The sequence below is a fragment of the Nelusetta ayraudi genome, unplaced genomic scaffold (genome assembly GCF_046127955.1).
Source record: "Nelusetta ayraudi isolate G7.1 ecotype Tasmania unplaced genomic scaffold, CSIRO-AGI_Nayr_v1 ptg000074l, whole genome shotgun sequence".
In the NCBI taxonomy this organism is placed as follows: domain Eukaryota; kingdom Metazoa; phylum Chordata; class Actinopteri; order Tetraodontiformes; family Monacanthidae; genus Nelusetta; species Nelusetta ayraudi.
The window spans coordinates 988760-1006988 of record NW_027466124.1 but is presented as its reverse complement, the minus strand read 5'-3'; the positions used below and the strand labels follow the sequence as shown (position 1 = coordinate 1006988).

At 47.8% G+C, this 18229-nt stretch overlaps 1 protein-coding gene across 2 annotated transcripts in view; it reads left to right on the top strand.

Annotated features, from left to right (window-relative positions):
- Nucleotides 1–18229, top strand: part of otud7b (OTU deubiquitinase 7B) — a 30129-nt gene that overhangs the window by 3291 nt on the left and 8609 nt on the right. The window contains exons 2-9 of one of the 2 annotated variants that reach the window (XM_076043324.1): nt 7788–7900; nt 12983–13262; nt 13812–13982; nt 14135–14362; nt 14885–14986; nt 15312–15439; nt 17161–17267; nt 17619–17746. In XM_076043324.1, the coding sequence (XP_075899439.1) occupies nt 13178–13262; nt 13812–13982; nt 14135–14362; nt 14885–14986; nt 15312–15439; nt 17161–17267; nt 17619–17746 (949 nt within the window). In that variant the 5' untranslated portion in view covers nt 7788–7900; nt 12983–13177. The remainder of the gene's footprint in view (nt 1–7787; nt 7901–12982; nt 13263–13811; nt 13983–14134; nt 14363–14884; nt 14987–15311; nt 15440–17160; nt 17268–17618; nt 17747–18229) is intronic. The other variant, XM_076043323.1, reaches the window with a different exon arrangement.

Below are 18229 nucleotides of genomic sequence, written 5' to 3'. Positions count from 1 at the left end.
GCCCTCGGGTGACTGGTAGGTGGCCGGTCTTGTGACCCGAGGCTGCCGGTGTCGTCGGGGTGGAGCTCCGACCTCGGACGGAGGCGTCCCTCCTGGGCAGCAGCGTCCGGGATGCTCGCCCTTGCACCGCTGTTGTAGATTGAAACAGACCGCTGGGCCACTGCTGAAACGCATGCATTTCCTTCTACTCCATTTAATTCTCGTTTCATTTCTGTTTTGATCTGGGGAAATTGTGCACGTTCCAAATCGCCATCGTGAATCGGGGTCAGTGCGTGCTCTGTGCAAAGCGCTTCGAGACGCCTTTGTGTGTGACTTACACTTGATTGATCAAGGAATTTTGCGTATAGGTCGCTCAGAAACTGCTTAACTCTGTATCTTGGTCCAAGCGACTGTTCTGTCTCTGCTGAAAGAAAATTTCTGTCAAACTACTAAATACCGTGATTTTTTTTTTTATATACTCTTTTAAAACTAGATTGTGTTTTTATTGACTAGTTGACCGTCGTTGACTGCATGATATGGTTTTCCTCTTTGATCGTTCGAGTTGCATTTTCAACATGTAGCAAACACGCTGTGACCTTCGAGTGACCCTTTCTGTTTCAAGTCAGAAGGTTAAAAATATACATACAGCGATTAGATCCCTCATAGCCTTTTATCTGCCTTGGCAGAACGATAACCTTTGTCAGCGACGATGCGCTGTATGTGTTGGGTTTGACTTTTTTTTTTCCCCCGGAGCAAAAATTCCTGTAGCCGGGTGAGTGACGACCTTATCAAACAGCGCAGTTTGTTATGTGACACCGAGATGCCGTCAGTCAGTCAGTCGCTCCTCCCCCCCCCCTCCCCTCCACTGCCCCGCTGATCCAGGAGGGACACGCCCACGCTGCCCTGACGAGCGGCCTGTCACCCGCGATGACATCACGCAGGCGGTGACGTCGGCTTGTCCCTCTTGTGCACGGCCACCGGCCCGCAGCACGTGGGGATTCACATGAGCATTAGCGGGACGGCCGGCCCGCCCGCGGTGTTGGCGGCGGCTGCTCGTTAAGCCACCGGCTTCACATTCGGCACAACTCGCTCGGCTTCACATTCAGGCTGATTCCGCTCTGGAAGGCCTCGCACATTTGAATGGGTCCGGCCCTCTGATCGAGGGCTGCAACTAACGATTATCTTTGTTTGTTGTCGACTAATCAATCGATTATTTTTTCGATTAGTCACGATTATTTTCTTTATTTTCTCCGCCGCCTATTTTGGACTTCCGTTTAACCTAACTTGCTTAAATCTTCACACCTGTGTTATACTGTTGTACTCTGACAGCATACGTTTGCAAACAAATTATATGAAAATAATGACACACAAAGCGTTTATATGTGACATAGTTGTTATATTTGTCAATGTAAAATATCATAGATATATTAATCCACGATTTAAAGTTTATATGCAGTGTTTATCACAGTTCCTAAACAGATTTATAACAACTTAAATAGAGTATGCAACACTTCACCTAAGTATGTGATAGCTCACTACCATCGTTCGCAAGCTTGTTCCATGATTTTCCGATGTGCAAAAAAAAAAACATTGGGCACTTGCGTCATAGGCTGATGATTAATTAACAAATAAGCATGTCATGTAAAAAAATATCTACGAGCTATCTATCCTCGACGTTATTTGTGAACTCCTCTCTGCGGTGCGTGACGATACAGCCTCCCCTGGGTGTCGGCGTTTAAGGTGTTGGCGTATCGCCGCAGTGCTACCCTGGAACGCGAGGTGAGCTTCAGAGTTTGCACCTAACGTGTCTCGCTGCTTCATTTTCCACGACATATTCCTAAACTTTAGAAACTTTGGATCGGAGTTTTTGAGCCTTTTTCCAGAGAAGAAGCTGTCCTTTTTCTCCGTTCTTCGCAGGATGTAAACATCGAGCGACACTGCCGCCCTCAGCGCTCAGTACTGCACTGCAGGTACAAACGAGCATGGAGCCGGCAAAGTTTGATTTTATAATTCAGCAGTTTACAACAATAACACGGCACGTCAACGCTTAACTTTTCACATTGCTGGATTTATTATGTTGACTAATTGTTGCAGCCCTACTCTGATCCATTGGCTATAGCTAGCAGCAGCAGCAGCAGCAGCTCCGTATTGTGTCTAATATTAAAACCTTGTTTCTTTCTTTCGCTCTCTTTTTCTTAGACTTTACGTGGTGCAGCACCACTTCTCATCTGTTTTTTTTTTTTTGCGAGAGCGGAACAAATTTAACTAATTCAAAAACAGAATAGCATAAGGTTTAAATGAGCGTGGAAGAAATGCCTCGTCTTCCTCCAGGGTTGAAATGCAAATGAAAGCGTTTGTTCGTTTCCCCACCAACCCCCACACCCCGCCAAATTAAGGTGGTTATTGCCATAAAAAAAAAAAGAAAAACCTACTGGGCCCCCAGAAACCAGGGTGTATTTCCCCGCTGTGTTCAGTGCAGACGCGTCATTAATCACCTGAGTGATGCAAAGCCGTGTGAGGTGGTACATTTTTCTGGTTTTGTTTGAGTTTGGACGCTAACCCAACACCACAACCCTGCTGGGACTTTAGGTGTTGGCCGCTGAGTGTTGTGTGAGTTGCCACTAGGTGACCTTTCCTGTGTGTTCATGCCTCTCCCGCTCGCCCGCCCTCCCTCCCTGTTGTCATGAGTCGGTTGTGCCAGCAGGAGCAGGCTGCAGAAGATCTCCTGTGAAGTGTGAGTGTTGTTGTCTAGCCGGTCTCTTTAGGTGTCGTCCCTTCTGGCCCGGGCCTCATCCACACTGACACCGTGTTGGCCCGCCTCCTGTTGCCTCGCCCGTCTCCACTTTTCTCTCAGCAAAGCTAAACAGGAAAAAAAAACACACACATTGGAGGGTGAATTATGAGGTTCCTCCTGTCCATTGCCCTCCCAGCCCCCCTCATAGAACCACCCAGCACGCCAAAGTGCCAGCTCGCCTTCTTTCTGCGTCTTTCTCCACTTTTCTTTCTAACCTGATGTCAGGTCGACTTGTTCTGGAGCAGTGAGGCATGCCTGCCTAATTATGTTGACCTTTTTGAGATTGCGATTACTCATTCTCATGCTTTGGCCATGAATAAATGCCACGAATAAACAGTAAGACGATAAGGGAAGAATAAGTGAAGCAGTTGTTTGAGCCGTCGGTTGGTGCTGTGTGGCCAGTGGTGAGGCAGTGGCAGCGGACAGACCGCAGCCTCCCCGGATCAGAGACCCCTTCCCCCGCCCCCCGGTTTTCTGCTGTTTCAGTTGTTCACAGCGCTGGCTGCTGGCTGCTGGCTGCTGGCTGACCACTGAGCCCAGTGCAACGTCCGCTCTCCATGTGGAATGCAGGAATGCCACCGATGTCCCCCGCAGCCCGCTCCACAGTCGCCTGCACCATGCGGTGGTTAATTAGCGCCCCTTGACTGGCTATTACTGGCCCCGGGTGGAGTGGAGTGGCATGACGTGGCGCCCCCCCCACCACCACCACCACCACACACACACACACCAGGGCACAGACCAGTGGACCTCTGAAGCCGCTTCTGATTGGCTGCCTGATGAAGCAACGATTGAACTTGTAAGGTGGAAAATAATTCCAGTGTCGGTTCGAACATATAAACATTTTGTCTAAAAGAACGTCATCATCCAGTCATTTTCATTGTACATTTATTTTAACAAACAATTTTTTAAAAACTAATTACTAGAACTTTAAAGAAACGATTACGCATTTTAATTATAGTAACTCAAAGTTTTATTTTGTATTTAAGTGCCGCAAAACATTAAGAATGAGGACAGTTTTGTTTTTGTTTTGTTCTGTTCTTTTAAGAGTAGTTCGGAAATGTGCAACATGAGGTTTGTCTGAGTGTCTTAAGTGTGTTTTTGTCTCTAATCACGTGCGGATGACTTCCTGCAAACATCAGTCCCATTTGTGGTACAGTAACAAACAGGTTTTTTTAAAGATCATCAGCCCGTCCCTGTTGTTGGAGCGCCACTGCCCCAGTTACTCAACGCATCCTTTTTTTTTTAAGGCTTTGGTGTCAAATTGGACGTAATTAAGGCATTTGTGTCACAGTGGAGAACTCAGCACAACAAGCCAACACCTTGAAGGTCCAGGACCGAAGAGACATTATTGTTTCCAGCACTTGGTACACTGCATACAAGAGCGTTTTGCTGTATTTCTGGACTGGCTGCGAACCTGCTGTGCACGTTCTGACGCCTCTGACAATTTGCTACTCGCTCTTTCCTCAAGCTAGTCGCTGTCACACTTCACCAACTCGTTAAAAATCCATTTTTTTTTCCCCCTGTACAAACACTCACGCTCATACATGGGAGTGTCTCCCAAGTAGCTGCTGCTTCTCTTTTTGTTTTTGCCTCCTCCATTTGAGAAGAGGCGACCGTCACCTGAGCCACATTCAACTCTGTTTTTCACAATTTCTTTTGCGTTGTCGTCTGAAGTTGCCGTGATTGAGTTTCACACGGTCAACGCTGCACAAAAACTCTCTGGTTTTTGTGTGTTATGCCTCCGTGCTGCGTGACCCACTCCGGCATGACGTCAGTCCTCAGACACTCTGATAAACACTACCCCCCCCAGGACTACCACCACCACCCCCTGGAAGCTAATACTCCCGCCTTCCACTCGGTTGGACAGTCGCTCCTTTGCTCCAGTGCGTTTCAGCAGGAGTCCACATCAGGCCAAAACTAACTGCCGTGAAGCATTTTAATGGCTCTTTTAAAGAAAGGCGACGTTTGTCCGACTGCCGAGCGCCGCTCTGCGTGCTCAACTCGCACCTTGTTTCGCTGTGTTTGTGTCGTGTGAAAAGCCATTCGGTGCCTGTTTGAAGGGAGCGTGCAGTGCACAGACTGACTCCGCCTCAAAGCGAGACATTGTCCATTTGTGGAAAGTCACCTGAGGGGTGTGGATGAGGAAGGACTTTTTTTCTTTTGAGTAGCTATTAGGGAAAGGTGATATGGGCTAAAAAAAAAAAAAATTCATCACAGTAATTTCTGGCATTTATTGCAATGACGATAAAAGTGACGATAAAAATATAAAACAATTCAAGTCCATCTTTGGGGATTTTCTTTGGAAGCGCACATTTTCGAAACCGAAAAAAAAAAAAAAAAAATCCTGTTTACACGGAGACGCTGGAAACGACTGGAAACGATGTAGTACCTATGCCCGACCTAGTGTGGCGCCGCAAGTTTACTCCCTGAAGCCGGAAGAAGAAGAAGAAGAAGAAGAAGAAGAACGCCTGAAGCACGCCGCTTAAATAAGCAGTAGCTAGTGCCACAGAGAACAGAAAGAAAGATCAGATTAATTTTCACAGAATCCACTCTCGATTTTCGATAATGGTGGGTACGCTATCTACGGAAAATAAATAAATCTGTTTTTCAGTGTAATTATTTCTGTTTGTCGTGCTATTTTTTTCTGCCCTGTTTTTTGTGCTATTTTTTTCTCTGCCCTGTTTTTCTTGCAAATTTTTTTCCAGCCCAGTTTTTTGTGCTAATTTTTTTCCGACCTGTTTTTTATTTTTATTTTAAAATCCCGCGAGAAAACAGTAGACAGGTGACTCTACAGCATGGATGTGCTCTACGGTGGTGACACATGTCATCACATAGCCAGTCTGAATGCACTTCAAATGCATCATTTTGTACCCATGGAGCCATGATGCCATATTTATCCAATTGATCCCAGAGAAACATTGCGATGTGGAGAATATCTGAATGGGCTTTTTCTTCGAAACAACCGCAAAGTCCTCAGATGCCTACGTAAAGTTGATAAACTGATTGTAATGCCATCTATGTCACTTAAAGACAGGACTATTTCCCAGTGTCTTAAACCCATGTCAAAATAGAATTATCACAAACGCAGATATTTTCCAGCTTGTTTTGTTCCCAGTGGAGCAGAAACATTGTTGCCTCGCGCCTAACCCACCCGGCTGGGCGCAGAGTGGCTGTGTTGACTCTGTGATTACCAGCGTATTATTTTTAGACCAGCTGTAACAGGAGGTTGCTCTGATTGTGGCATCTCCGAGATTAGGTCATGATTCTGGCTGTATGCGCTGGGATTATGTTCCGTTTACACAGACGCTGGTGTTTGATTGAATTATTCGGATATGATAAGCAACAAACTCGGAACTCGGATCCAGCTTTATTTAGCTGCAGCGGCTGCAGCGAGGACGTTCCAAAGCCGCCTCAGGAACAGCTAGCGGACGTGTCGCCCCCACCGGACCCGATTCTGCCTCGGCGGAGAAATGAGAAGCGGGTTCACATGGATCCGGTTTTGGGTGTTTCTCAGCCAGCATGAGGGAGAAGGGAGGCCATGGGAGAGAAGCTGGACTCGGCAGATTTTTGTGTGATGACTGGACAGCTTTGGGAGTGCAGCGGCTTGAGTGGCACAGCCTCCCAGAGGGCAAACACTCGCCGTGGAATCCCTTTCATCAGCCGCGCGTGTGCGCGTGCGCGCGTGCGCTCCCTCGGATATGGTTTTGTGTTGCACGTCACGCTCGCATGCACAGCCGCAGCTGGCGGTCAAGTCCTAATTAGGGGGTTTCACAACTGTGGGGGAAAAAGTTTATTTATTTATTTATTTTTTGCAATACTTCACAAGTTTCCAGGGTTGTTAGTTTCTCCTTGCGTGGTGGCGAAAACCTTTCCTCCTATGAATTTTAAATCCGCCGTCCTTCAGAGTCTTCATATGATTTAACAGTGTCGGCAATATAAACATAGCTAAACTCCTCCTCTTTACTTGGACTAAAGTATTCATGTTGTAAGATCAGTATTTTGCTGTTATTCACCCACCAAAAAAATCTTTATGATTCACACTCACTAGATTTCTGATTGGTGGAAACCCTCCGCCGGCTCGCTAATGAGGGCGCAGGCCCCGCCTCCTTGCGGACATTGTGCTTTCACTGCCGCCCTTTGGGGCCTATTGATTATTCTGCAATGACCATTTTAGTGCTAGACTTCCTTTTGTCCAGGGGAAATGTTGGCTCTCCAATTTACTTTATTGATTTCTCTATATTTTAGCCAATGGGCACAAAAGGCGTTGGTCTCCCACCCTCACTAATGGTCCCACACGTCTGCAAGCTCGACAGAATGTCGGCAGCCAGAAGTGGCGAACAGACAGAATTTTTTTTTTTTGTTTAGTTTGCCTTAATTTAATTATTTTCCTTTTAAAATGAGAGTTTAGCACTTTTTTCCTCATTGATATAGAAGATATGGAGTTACTGTGCTGTACCAGCAAGCGATCACACACCCAAGCATATATTCGCAGTGCATTATGTGCTGTAGCATTATACAAACCCTTGGGCATTGTCGTTGTGAGTGTTGCACTGACCCACTTGCCTGTCCTTACAGAAGAACTGACACTGTGGAAATTTTGAAGATTGCTTTGGATATTTTCTGCATTATTTCCTCTTTCCGCAGCCACATTGAGGTCAGAATGGTGGACAGGGCAGTGGCATGAGCTAATAACTGATAAATCAGCTGTTAAACACAAGATGACATTGGACTGGACTTTTCTTTTTCTTCAAATAAGTTTTGCTCAACACCCTCACGTCTCCCCCAAACAGCCAGTCAGGTTCCAAACAGCTTCTAAAGTGTGAAGATCAAAGGAAAAGACGGTGCAATTCCACTCCACGAAACGAGATGTGTTGAAAATTAATTGGAGTTTGGGGCAGAGAAGGAAAAAAAAAAGATAAACCGAATTTCACGCTTTAATTGTGTTTGTGTGGATGCATCGGCCTGTGTTGTTTTTGTAAACACAATTACATGCGTGGTCAAACTCCCTCGATAGGACGCAGACAGCAGCTGAGCAGGGCCTGGTGCCTGCTCTGCAAGGCTCCACACTGTGTCGGACACACTGCCCGTCCTCCAGATCCTGCAGCAGACACCCGTTTTCTGTAGGAGGTGAGCATCAGTGACTGCGCAAAGGCTTCGTCCAGCAGCAGCAGTAGCAGCATCCTCCCTCTCCTCCCTCTCCCTCTCCTCCTCCCGCTCCACCACCTCCCCCTTAGCTTCCCTCGGCAGCCGCTGCGCTCCTGTTACGTAACGCTGAGTGTAGGCTGCCTGGGCTCAGCCACTAACCAGATTACGCTTCTCGGCTGATAAACGCGGCTAAAGCAGAGCCATCTTGCCACACCTTTGTTTTTACTTCCTCCCTTGGTCTCCTTGCAGCCTTTGTTTGTCTGCTGCACTGATAGATTATTCAGAGCGAGCCTGGCCGCCTCCCGCCTCTGAATCCAACGCACTCGTCACCACTCCATGAAAACACTCCGAGGGGGGAGGAATAGTTCAATAAGTTTCCGTCTGCGTGCATTGTGTGAACACAGACAAAATGTTTCTCTGAAGACATATTTTCACCTTTCCTCAGGGAAAAAAAATCCTTGATCCTCATGCTGCAAAACCCAGCTGTACAAATAACAAAGGGACTACAGATCTTATCAGTTTCATGACAAATCATTTGCGAAGCAAATCATTGTTTCACTCATTGAATCCAACCTCAGTGAACCAACAGTGACATGTTGACACCTGAACCTCAGTGACCCTGTTTCCCCCTGGTCCACTGAGACCTTCCAGCCTCACACCTTCCTGTCTTCAGTAGATCTGAAGAGAATTTATTTAATATATTGACTACAGTTCGGAGCAGAAATAGCCAAACTTTCTCTGCTCTGTTTTTTCGGACATGTTTTATTCAGCAGTTTTACTCCGCCTTCATCTTACCGGCAAAGCTGCGCTTCAGAGATCCGGGTCTTGGCTGTCTCATAATTTAGGTCGCGCTGTATTGAGTGACCTTCCATTAGTAGCCGCACACACAGCAAAGCATGACACAGCAGCTGTGAGAGCACTAGCATCCTCAGCAGGCGCTGAGCTGCAGGCCTCGCTGTCGTGCGGTCTTTTTTTTTTTTCCCTGACACACCACTCGTCGTTTCTGCTGATTCACTTTGAACAGTTGGGCCCCGAAAAAACTGAAAAACCATCACAAAACAGCTGTAAATGTCCCCTGCAAGAGACACAGAAGAGCAGAGAAAGGAGATTGAGCTACAGCTTCTTTAAATATACCTCTTTTGACCCGAGAATGTGGCTTAAAAAAATCAAGACCTTCCTTTGAAAAACACATTAGATTTAGATGAGGAATTTGGACTGACTGTGTTGTTGCCAGATGGATAAGTTCAATGTGTGAACAGTGAGTCAGATGTTTGGAACTGGAAATGTATTATGGAGAGCTTCTTCTTCTAAAAACGTCTCACTGATGCGGAGCGGCTTGGAAAACGTGGCTGTTTTGGCCATTTGGTCGGCAGATTTTCACGCTCGGCTCCTCCTCAGCGATGAGTCCTGAGTCTAATAAAACCTCCGTGATGGGACAGAGCTGGACTTGGACGCCGTCTCAGTCACGTCTTGGTCCGTTTTACCAGAGGAAACGGCACCTGTTCAGCTCCGCAGCCTCAGTGTTGGTGGCCGTTATTCCGAGGTGACCGACGCTAACATGGAGCTAGCGTGTTCCCTCGACCTCGGAGCTGAACGTGGCCGAGCTACTGGCCGCCGCCCAGCGTCCTGGCCCACCGCTGGCCGTCCCTATCTCCACCCGCTCCCACCCCCCCCCCCGCCTGTGATCCCTCCCGTCCGTCCTCCCGGCGCTCGTCTCAGCACCCACGTGTTGTCAGCGGCTCTGCTTACATAAGCCCTCCTGCCAGACAAAAGCTCGGCCATCCCAGACACAAATCACTGGCCAGTCCTGCCGCTCTGAGCACCCCCCCCCCCCCCACCACCGAGACATTATTCCCACCGTTTATGGAAAAACCGGCCTGCTAATTGTGAAGCATTCAATTTTAAGGAGTCATTAAGGTTTAATTTCTGTTCCCAGAATTTGATCTTGCATCAATAAACTATGAATTAAAATGAAAATAATAAAGCGCTTGGTAAATGCTGCTTTGTTTTGTTGCTGGTTTATATGGTGAATTTTAAACCCTAGCATATAAATCCTAATAGCCTTTTTCTTCTTCCTTATCAATGGTAAGGTTAAAGGTAGAAAGTACGGCATTTTGATCCAGTTCAGAATGTGTTAGTTCAATGGTCTTCTCTCCGCTCTCAGCTGTTGTTTTTTTTTGTTTTTACACCTTTTTCTCTGACCAATAGGGGACCCACCGTGACCCCTATTGACCCCCCCCTACGCCACACCCCCACCCCTCCCGTGTCACATGAACATCTCGCATTGAACCTAAACATGAGTCCGGTCCCACACGCTCATGTTTTGTCAGTTTCACCGCAGCTAGCCATGGGGATGCTGGTGGAAGGGGAGGTTAGCGAGTCACTACTTTAAACGCACCCAGTTAAGCAAAAAACAAAAACAAAACAGCTACAGTCGTCAAAGAATCAGGAAACTCTGTTGCTGTTACGTGTATATACATACTGACAGTTATGTATATAACTGTGTCTGATTGGTCATGTTGCTCTCTGCGCTGTATATTAAAATCAACCAAGAGGCAGTGACACTCCAGTAGTTTTGTTTCTTCTTCTTCTTCTTCTTCTTCTTCTTCTCTCCACTGCCCCCTGGATACCAGATGCTTTACTGATACCAGTCGGAATCTGAATGAATATCTGTTTTTATGCACAGAGCGTGTAACACCAACGGTTTAGCCTCCCGAAATTTGAGCGGCTGCGGGACTGTGAGGCAGGCCAGCCTGCCGAGTAGGCTGCCTACTGAGTACCTGGAGCGCTCCAGAAATATCCACCGGCGGAGAGAAAAGGCCTTTCTGTGTTGAAAAGTCTGCTCGCCTCCCTCTCCGTGGCCTCGGCTGCAGCAGCGATGGAAGGAAGCGAGGGAGGCACGGAGCGAGAGCGTGATGGAGAGGTGTAAGAGGAGAGTAAACTCGTGAGTCATCCGGCGCTGTGGAAAAGGGTCGACTGAGTCACAGAGGAGGCAGGAACACTGGGTGGTGGATGAGCCAGAGGACGGATGAGAATAGACGGCCGTGGGGTGAGAAACGGCAAATTCCGAAAGGTCTGGGTTCCGTTTTTGGCCGGACAGTTCATGGCATTAATCACTCAGAGAACAACTGAGTCTGCTTATTGAAGGATTTCTCTATTATTATTGCTTCTTAGTCATCATGATGCTTTAGATTTCGCAGTAAACTTCAGTAGTTCTGCTTAAGTTTTAGTGCAACATCATATTTAGCCCTCTGTTTGCAGTCCGCCCTGCTTTCAGTGCTGCCTTGTCAGTCTCGTCACATGTTGGGAGGGACACCAAAACAAGGTGGTCTCGGGGGGGGGGCGGAGCCAACACATAGCCCGGGGTGTTGACACTCACCCTCGAGAGTAATCGGTGCCCTTTGTGACATCACAAAAGAATTTTCAGTTTTTGAGCATGGACGCTTTTGCGTAAAATGGAACAAGAGAGAGAAGTGAAGGACGGGTCCATCAGGGGAGTTCAGATTATTGACACACACGCACACGACCCCGGACGGTGTTACTTTGATTCATGTCTTTTTTGTGGTTGCGGCTGCTTATTGATGACCGCTGCGCTTCTTTTGTAGGAAGCACACACGGACGCTGACTCACCGCTCCTGTCCTTTCAGCCTTCACAGCGCTCCCGCGTCGGTTTCAGCAACAGCCATCAGCAGCATCCTTCTGTCCACTTATCCATCTCTCCAAAGATATGATAATTGATGTCACACGGGCTCTTTTGAAGGAATCCAAGTCGCTGTTTGTGCGCCGTTCGGAATATTTGACTAACAAGAAAAAAGACTTTTGAACATGGCTAAATATCGGCTGTTGATTCAGTCGCTGCTGTTTGTTTTTCTTACTTGGAGCGACGCAAAGTGAAAGTGGATTTAATCTCTGCCGTTTGTTTACGTTTCTCGCCCCGGAGGGTCCCGTCCCTCCCCACAGAGGACTGACTTCCGTTATCACGCGGTGTCTGTGTGATATCGCCTCTGCCCGGGTGCTTCCCGCTGTGTTGGTCTGGTTGGAAAGAACGTCCACTGGTTAGAAAGAAGGTCGCTTATAAAAAAGGCAGAGACCTGGAGTTCTGACTCTGTTTTTTTTGAATGGATGTCACTCTGTCCTCATATGTCAGTGGTAAAGAAAAGAAAAACTGAACTGAACAAACCAAAACCACAATGTGGCATCGCTCAAATGATGAGCAACCTGCCTGCGTGAGTCGTCATTTGACTCGAAGGCATCAAACCCGTGAGGGTCGGGTCGTGTCAGGCCGGGCCGGGCAGGTGGCTGAGAAAGGCGTCGAGTTGGGGAGGGGGGAAGAAAAAAAAAAGAAGACAAAAGGCCACAACATGTTTGCATTTCTAAAGAGGTTAAGGCAGGTCATGACATCATCAGGCTTCTCTTTCACTGTTGTTGTAAACAATGCTTGCGTTTCCATGAAGCCTTTTCAACATGCGTTGTAAAGAATATTGCACTTGAACGGCAAAGTGTGAAAAAACATCTTCTAATGAATGAATGAATGAATAAATACTTTATTTTGAAAAGTGAAAATTAAAAAAACATTGTACGCTCACTTTGAGGTGGTTTTATTGAGCTGAAGCAAAATAGAGACAAACTTGCGGAACAAAACTCTGACGCAACGAGTGTCCAGCTCACGTGAGCGCTCAGCTTCTCTCCGTGTCCCCAGATGTTTCCACAACAAGCGGGGAAATCGTGGCTACAAGAGTAATTACGACTTGTCCGGTCGAACGTAATCCCTGAAAGCTTTTCTCCATTCTGCTGCTTCTTCTGTTTACATCTGCTCTTTCCTGGAGCTGTGTCACAGCATCCTGTGACGTCGTTTCGCTTGACGCAGCTGATTTATTGACACCAAGTAACTTCACAAGAGGCTTTGGCACCCCTTTGTTTTTTGTTTTTTTGTGTTTTTCTTTTTTCATTTTCAATTCGCTCGACGTTTTAGGCAAACTCAATAAATGAGGCATTCCTGAAAAGTGCCACCTTTGATGTTTCTTCTGCATATTTAATCTAAACTTCATTCGTCTTCTCTTTCAGGCGCGGCTGGACGACTAACACAAGGCAGAAGACTGGGCCTCACCCCTCCACTCATCTTATTGGAGATTTTGTTTTATCCCACCCCCCCACCCCCCCGCCCCGCCCCGCCCCACCCCCACCTTCTTAATGTTTTGTTTGTTTTTATTACATTTTTCTGCCTGGACACCCGCCGTAAACCTGTGAATTCATGATCACATGACCGTGGATATGGACGCAGTCCTATCCGACTTTGTCCGTTCCACTGGAGCCGAACCGGGATTGGCCAGAGATCTGCTGGAGGGTGAGTGGGCGGGAGCTGGGAGGGAGGCAGGGTGAGTTCTGATTTAGAGTCGGTTTTATTTCAGGCTCATTGTTTTCAGTTTTTTCAGTGTTTTTACAGTCTGTTGAATGATAAGGAAAATGTTATGAACGGCTGCCAGAAGGACATTTGCTCCAGCCGGTGCCCCAGCCATGTTACAGTTAATTATACTATCCTACACCAACAAGAGTAAAAGTATGGCTGAAGTCGACCTGGCTCCTGTTGCCTAGCAGCAGCAGCAGCAGCAGCAGCAGCAGCAGAGCATGTTGCGGATAAGAATATGGCTTAAAAGATGTAGTGCAATGCGGTGAACAGCAGCGAGCCGAGTCCCGCTCCTCATTCTGCCCTGAAAAGAAGTGAGTCAGAGGCCTTAAGGTGAGATAAGGCGGCCCGTCACCGTATTGACTCGCTGTAAATATTTAAACTCATTCCGGGGTGTGTCACTCGCCCGAGTGCCAGAGGATCGAGGTCGCAGACCCGACGTTCAGCCACTCGGCGTCACTTCTCTCTCCCTCTTGCTCCGTCTTGTAGGAAAGAACTGGGACTTCACCGCAGCCCTCAGCGACTTTGAGCAGCTGCGACAGGTGCACGCCGGGAACTTGACGTATTCGTTCGCCGAGGACAGGACCTATCTGCCTCCGGAGAAGGAGATGGCCAGGGTCGGGCGGCCCGTCCTCCACCGCCAGGACGAGGTGGTGCAAGGTAAAGTCGTCGAGGTTGCATAAGACCGTCTAAGGCCACTGTGCTCCTGGTTAAACAGCAGGCCGCCACGATCTGGGTTCAAGATTTTTGTTTTTGATTTTTTTTTTTTTTTTTTTTTTAATGTTGTATGTATTATTTTTGTCTCTTCCTAGCCACAGAGAAGCGCCTGTCGAGGGGAATCTCCCACGCCAGCTCCACCATCGTGTCCTTGGCCCGCAGCCACGTCTCAAACACTGGAGGCCCCAGCAGCGAGCTGCTTCTTGACATGCCCCTGTGCACTTTCCAACTACCTGACCTCACCGTGTACCGGGACGACTTCCGCAGCTTCATCGAGAGGGACCTCATCGAGCAGTCCATGATGGTGGCCCTGGAGCACGCCGGTAAGCTGGAGCTGGGAAACTGAAAAGTTTCTCTGTGCTTTTCCTCTGAGAAATCAGGTTGGACTTTACACGGCCGCGAGTTACAACTCTCTGTTTTACAGCCTGTTCAACCTCAGCACACTTTTGATCTGCACCAGTCTGTGCTACTTAATCCTCACCTGAAACCCCACTTTGCATAACAACACAAAATCTCTGCACGCCGGACAAATTAACAAACATGCGCGGGAATGCAAATATGCTCCGTCAAGTGTGAAATAACAATAAGGGATTAAAGATTTCCCAGTAGAGGACGAAGACTCTTGCTTTTTTTTTTTTGTCATCTGTCGTTGAACTAATAATAGTAAACAGAACAATGGCGCCAACGGTTGTGCCTGAATAGTTTCAGTCCGCACCAGTTGAAGCCGGTTTCTTTGCTTTTATATTTTTTGTTTTATAAAGTGCTTCTATCCTACACGGTACATTTGTCCTTTTGTTTTTCTCCCGTCCTTTTTTCTAATCTCCCCTTTCTTTTCTTCCTCGCAGGACGATTAAACTGGTGGACAAAAGTGGTCTCAAACTGCCAGAGTCTGTTGCCACTGGCAACAAGTGGAGACGGAAATTGCCTGTTGCACGCCGCCTCGCTCGGTGAGTATCGCAGACCTCGCTAACAAGACCCCAATAAAGTGCAGACTGGCACTCCATTAGCAGTAATTATGAAGGGGCCGTTGTTAGTCAGAGCGCTAATTGTGTTTTAAAACGCTGCCGTGCACATTCGGGCGACCTCTGCGGCCCACACCGGAGGCCCCGGCAGGAAAATTAATAATGTTCAGACGTGCCTGAAGCTCCCATTGTGCCTCTGCTGGATAGTTTCATGGCTTGGCGACGTCCACACATTCTGCCTTTTTTTCCAGCGGGTTGTACAATCTTCTGTGCTGTGGCTGAGCTGGTTTTTGTGCTTTGTTGGGTGCAGGAATGTGGGGTTTCCACGACCGGGACCTGATGCTGCGGAAGTCTCTGTACGTGCTGATGGACCGCGGCGTGGAGAAGGAGGCTCTGAAGCGCAGGTGGAGGTGGCAGCAGACGCAGCAGAACAAGGAGGTCAGTGGCCCAGCTCTCCGGCGAGCCTTCATGATCGATGAGTGCACAGGCGCAGTGAGGGGCGGAAGTCGCCTGGCGAACCAGGAAGTGCTGCGCATTCACAGACAACGGAGTTAAAGTGAAATGCTTTTTTTTTTTTTTTTTTTTTTCCACCGCTTGACCGCTTCTTTAAATGCCAAACGCCTGTAGTTGCTGATTGGCTTTTTCCTTTTTGCCTGCAGTCCCAGAGCTCGGTCACATAACCATAACGAGAATCAGAGGCGCATAACAATTCCATCTTTCATTTATTTATGTTTAGACCTTTGTAATCTAATGGTGAGATTAAAATGACTGCATGACTGCATCATCCGGGCCAGTCAAATGCAGCCCCCCCTCTTTTTCCTCTATCAAGGTTAAATATTTGTTTTTGATCTCAATCACCTTCAAGCAACACAGAAGAAAAACATTTTTCTCAGCCTTGCAATCAAACTCTTGTGAGTGTGGCTCTTCGGGCTCATGTGAAAACTGTGCATTGCAAAGGTGAAAAGAGGATACTGCTTTTTCTTTTTTTTTCCTTTGTTTTCGCAGCAGGCAGCGATCTTTCCCCCCTTAAAAGGAAGTCAGACTGCTGCTGCTGACTGTGTTTTTAAAGCGTTTGTAGACGGCCGGCAGATAGCCATGAGGGAGATGGTGCACAAATGCCATTCTTGCGCAGCGAGCTCAGAGGCCTCCGTGGCATGGTCATGTCACCGGCTCCGAGCCGAGGCGTTCTTGAGTGGGCCGTTGGCAAACAAAAGAGGGAGCGTTTATCTGCAGTTGGTCTGCATCCAACCGTATCAAAGTCTCAGGCTCTTATTTCCATTTCCAATCTATTTTCCTATCACTGCTTATCCTGCACTCATATCTTAGGGGGCGTTACGGCTGGGTCTTATCCCGACAGTGTTTGGGGTGAAGGCCTGGTGACGGCCTGGACAGGTGGCCAATTCATCACAGGTTCACACAGAGAGACAGTGTTGCCAGTCAGCCAAGTATGCGTGTCTTTGGACTGTGCGAGAAGCCCAATTATCTGGGCCGAACCAGCAAACGCAGATGCCAGGAGGAGATCCAGGGAATCCAACCGACAACCTCCCTGCTGCGAGGCGACGTAGCCGGCCCAGAGACGGACTCATCCTGGGTTACACTGGCCCGGGTGTGCATTGCAGAGCAGCTGTGCCTCGTGTCGGCTCCCCGCCTCTGCTGTCCGTCAACCCCCAGAGGAGCTTCACAGCTTCACCAGACAGCAGGAGTTTGTCGTCACTTGATTCCCCAGCACTGTTTGCTCTTAAATTCTCCTGCATCTGCAAAGCAGAGCGTAAAGGATCATGGTTCACCCCAGGCTGGTTTTCCCCCTCTCATGACTCAAACAAGGCTACACTTTTTGGTCAGCCTCGTTGTTCCTGGAACCACCATGTGGTGACAACAACATTGAGATGTTTTGTTGTTGTTGTTGTTGTTGTTACAGCGGTTCAGCAAAGAAAAGAAACTGACACTAACACTGCGTCCCTCACAATCATCTGGCTGGTGTGCCACCATGTTTATGTTGCTGTTCTGTCTGAAATTCTTCCCTCGCTTGTCACCCTGTAATCTTGTGCTGGAACAACATAACGTCAGCGCATGCTTTTGTGACATTCGACACTCCCTCTCTAAATGGCGTGTGTGTGTGTGCGTGCGTGCATGCGTGCGCGCCTTTCCTTTCTCCTCAGTCTGGCCTGGTGTACACGGAGGAGGAGTGGCAGAAGGAGTGGAACGAATTGTTGAAGTTGGCCTCCAGCGAGCCCAGGATACACTACAGCACCAACGGCACCAGCGGGTGAGTTCTGCCCACCGGACGGTGCCGAGTATGTGAACCCGCTGAGCTCGCCATCTGAAGAAAGAAAGTTTAGTTTGTCATATTGTATTTATTTTTCCCACTCTGGGGTTTATTATTTCATTTGATTGAATAAGAACAAATCTCTGACTGATGTTGACTTTGAATGGTTTCCCCAACCACAAACACACAGTTCACCATTGATAGTGATGAATTATCTCCTAATTAAAGCAGTGTCTTCTTTTAAAAACATGGATCTTTAGTCTAATCTTTGTTTTTTTTTGTGGCTGGATGAACAATGTTGCCTCTGTTGACGTCCCTGTCGTCGTTGTTGTTGCTGCTTGCTGCACTCAGGCCGGACTCCTCGGACGAACCCGTGTACGAGAGTCTGGAGGAGTTTCACGTCTTCGTCCTGGCTCACGTGCTCAAGAGGCCGATAGTGGTGGTGGCCGACACCATGCTGAGGGACTCTGGAGGAGAGGGTAACTTCTAAAAAAGAAACAATAATAAGGAGATTCTATTCATTTTAATTGCACAAGGAAAGTTTTAAGAGAAAAGCCACAGGTTCGAGGAAGAAGGAACCGTTGGAAGAGAAACACCGAAAATTGCACCGTGCTGCAGCTTTGCAAAAAACAATGTAGAGAAATTGGACATCCTGCAGTTTTAAAAAGCTTGAGCTAAGTTGTGACTGAAGTTCCAGTACACAAGCGATGAATTGGTTACCGGGGAGAGAAAAAAAATAACAGCTGCCATCTAAATTTTCACTGTCAACTTGGAGATGGCTCTTGACAGTCGTAGTTAAGGCGCCACATGGCAAGCGGCACTGTTCCGTGCAACTGAAGTTCCCCTGATTTTATGACACAATTCATCATCTTGATTGCGCAGGGATCGGCACGGAGCCGTTCCCACGCCTTGTTGGGTTCAAAGGGCACAAGGACTCGTTTTGTTGTTAATGACCAGTTACC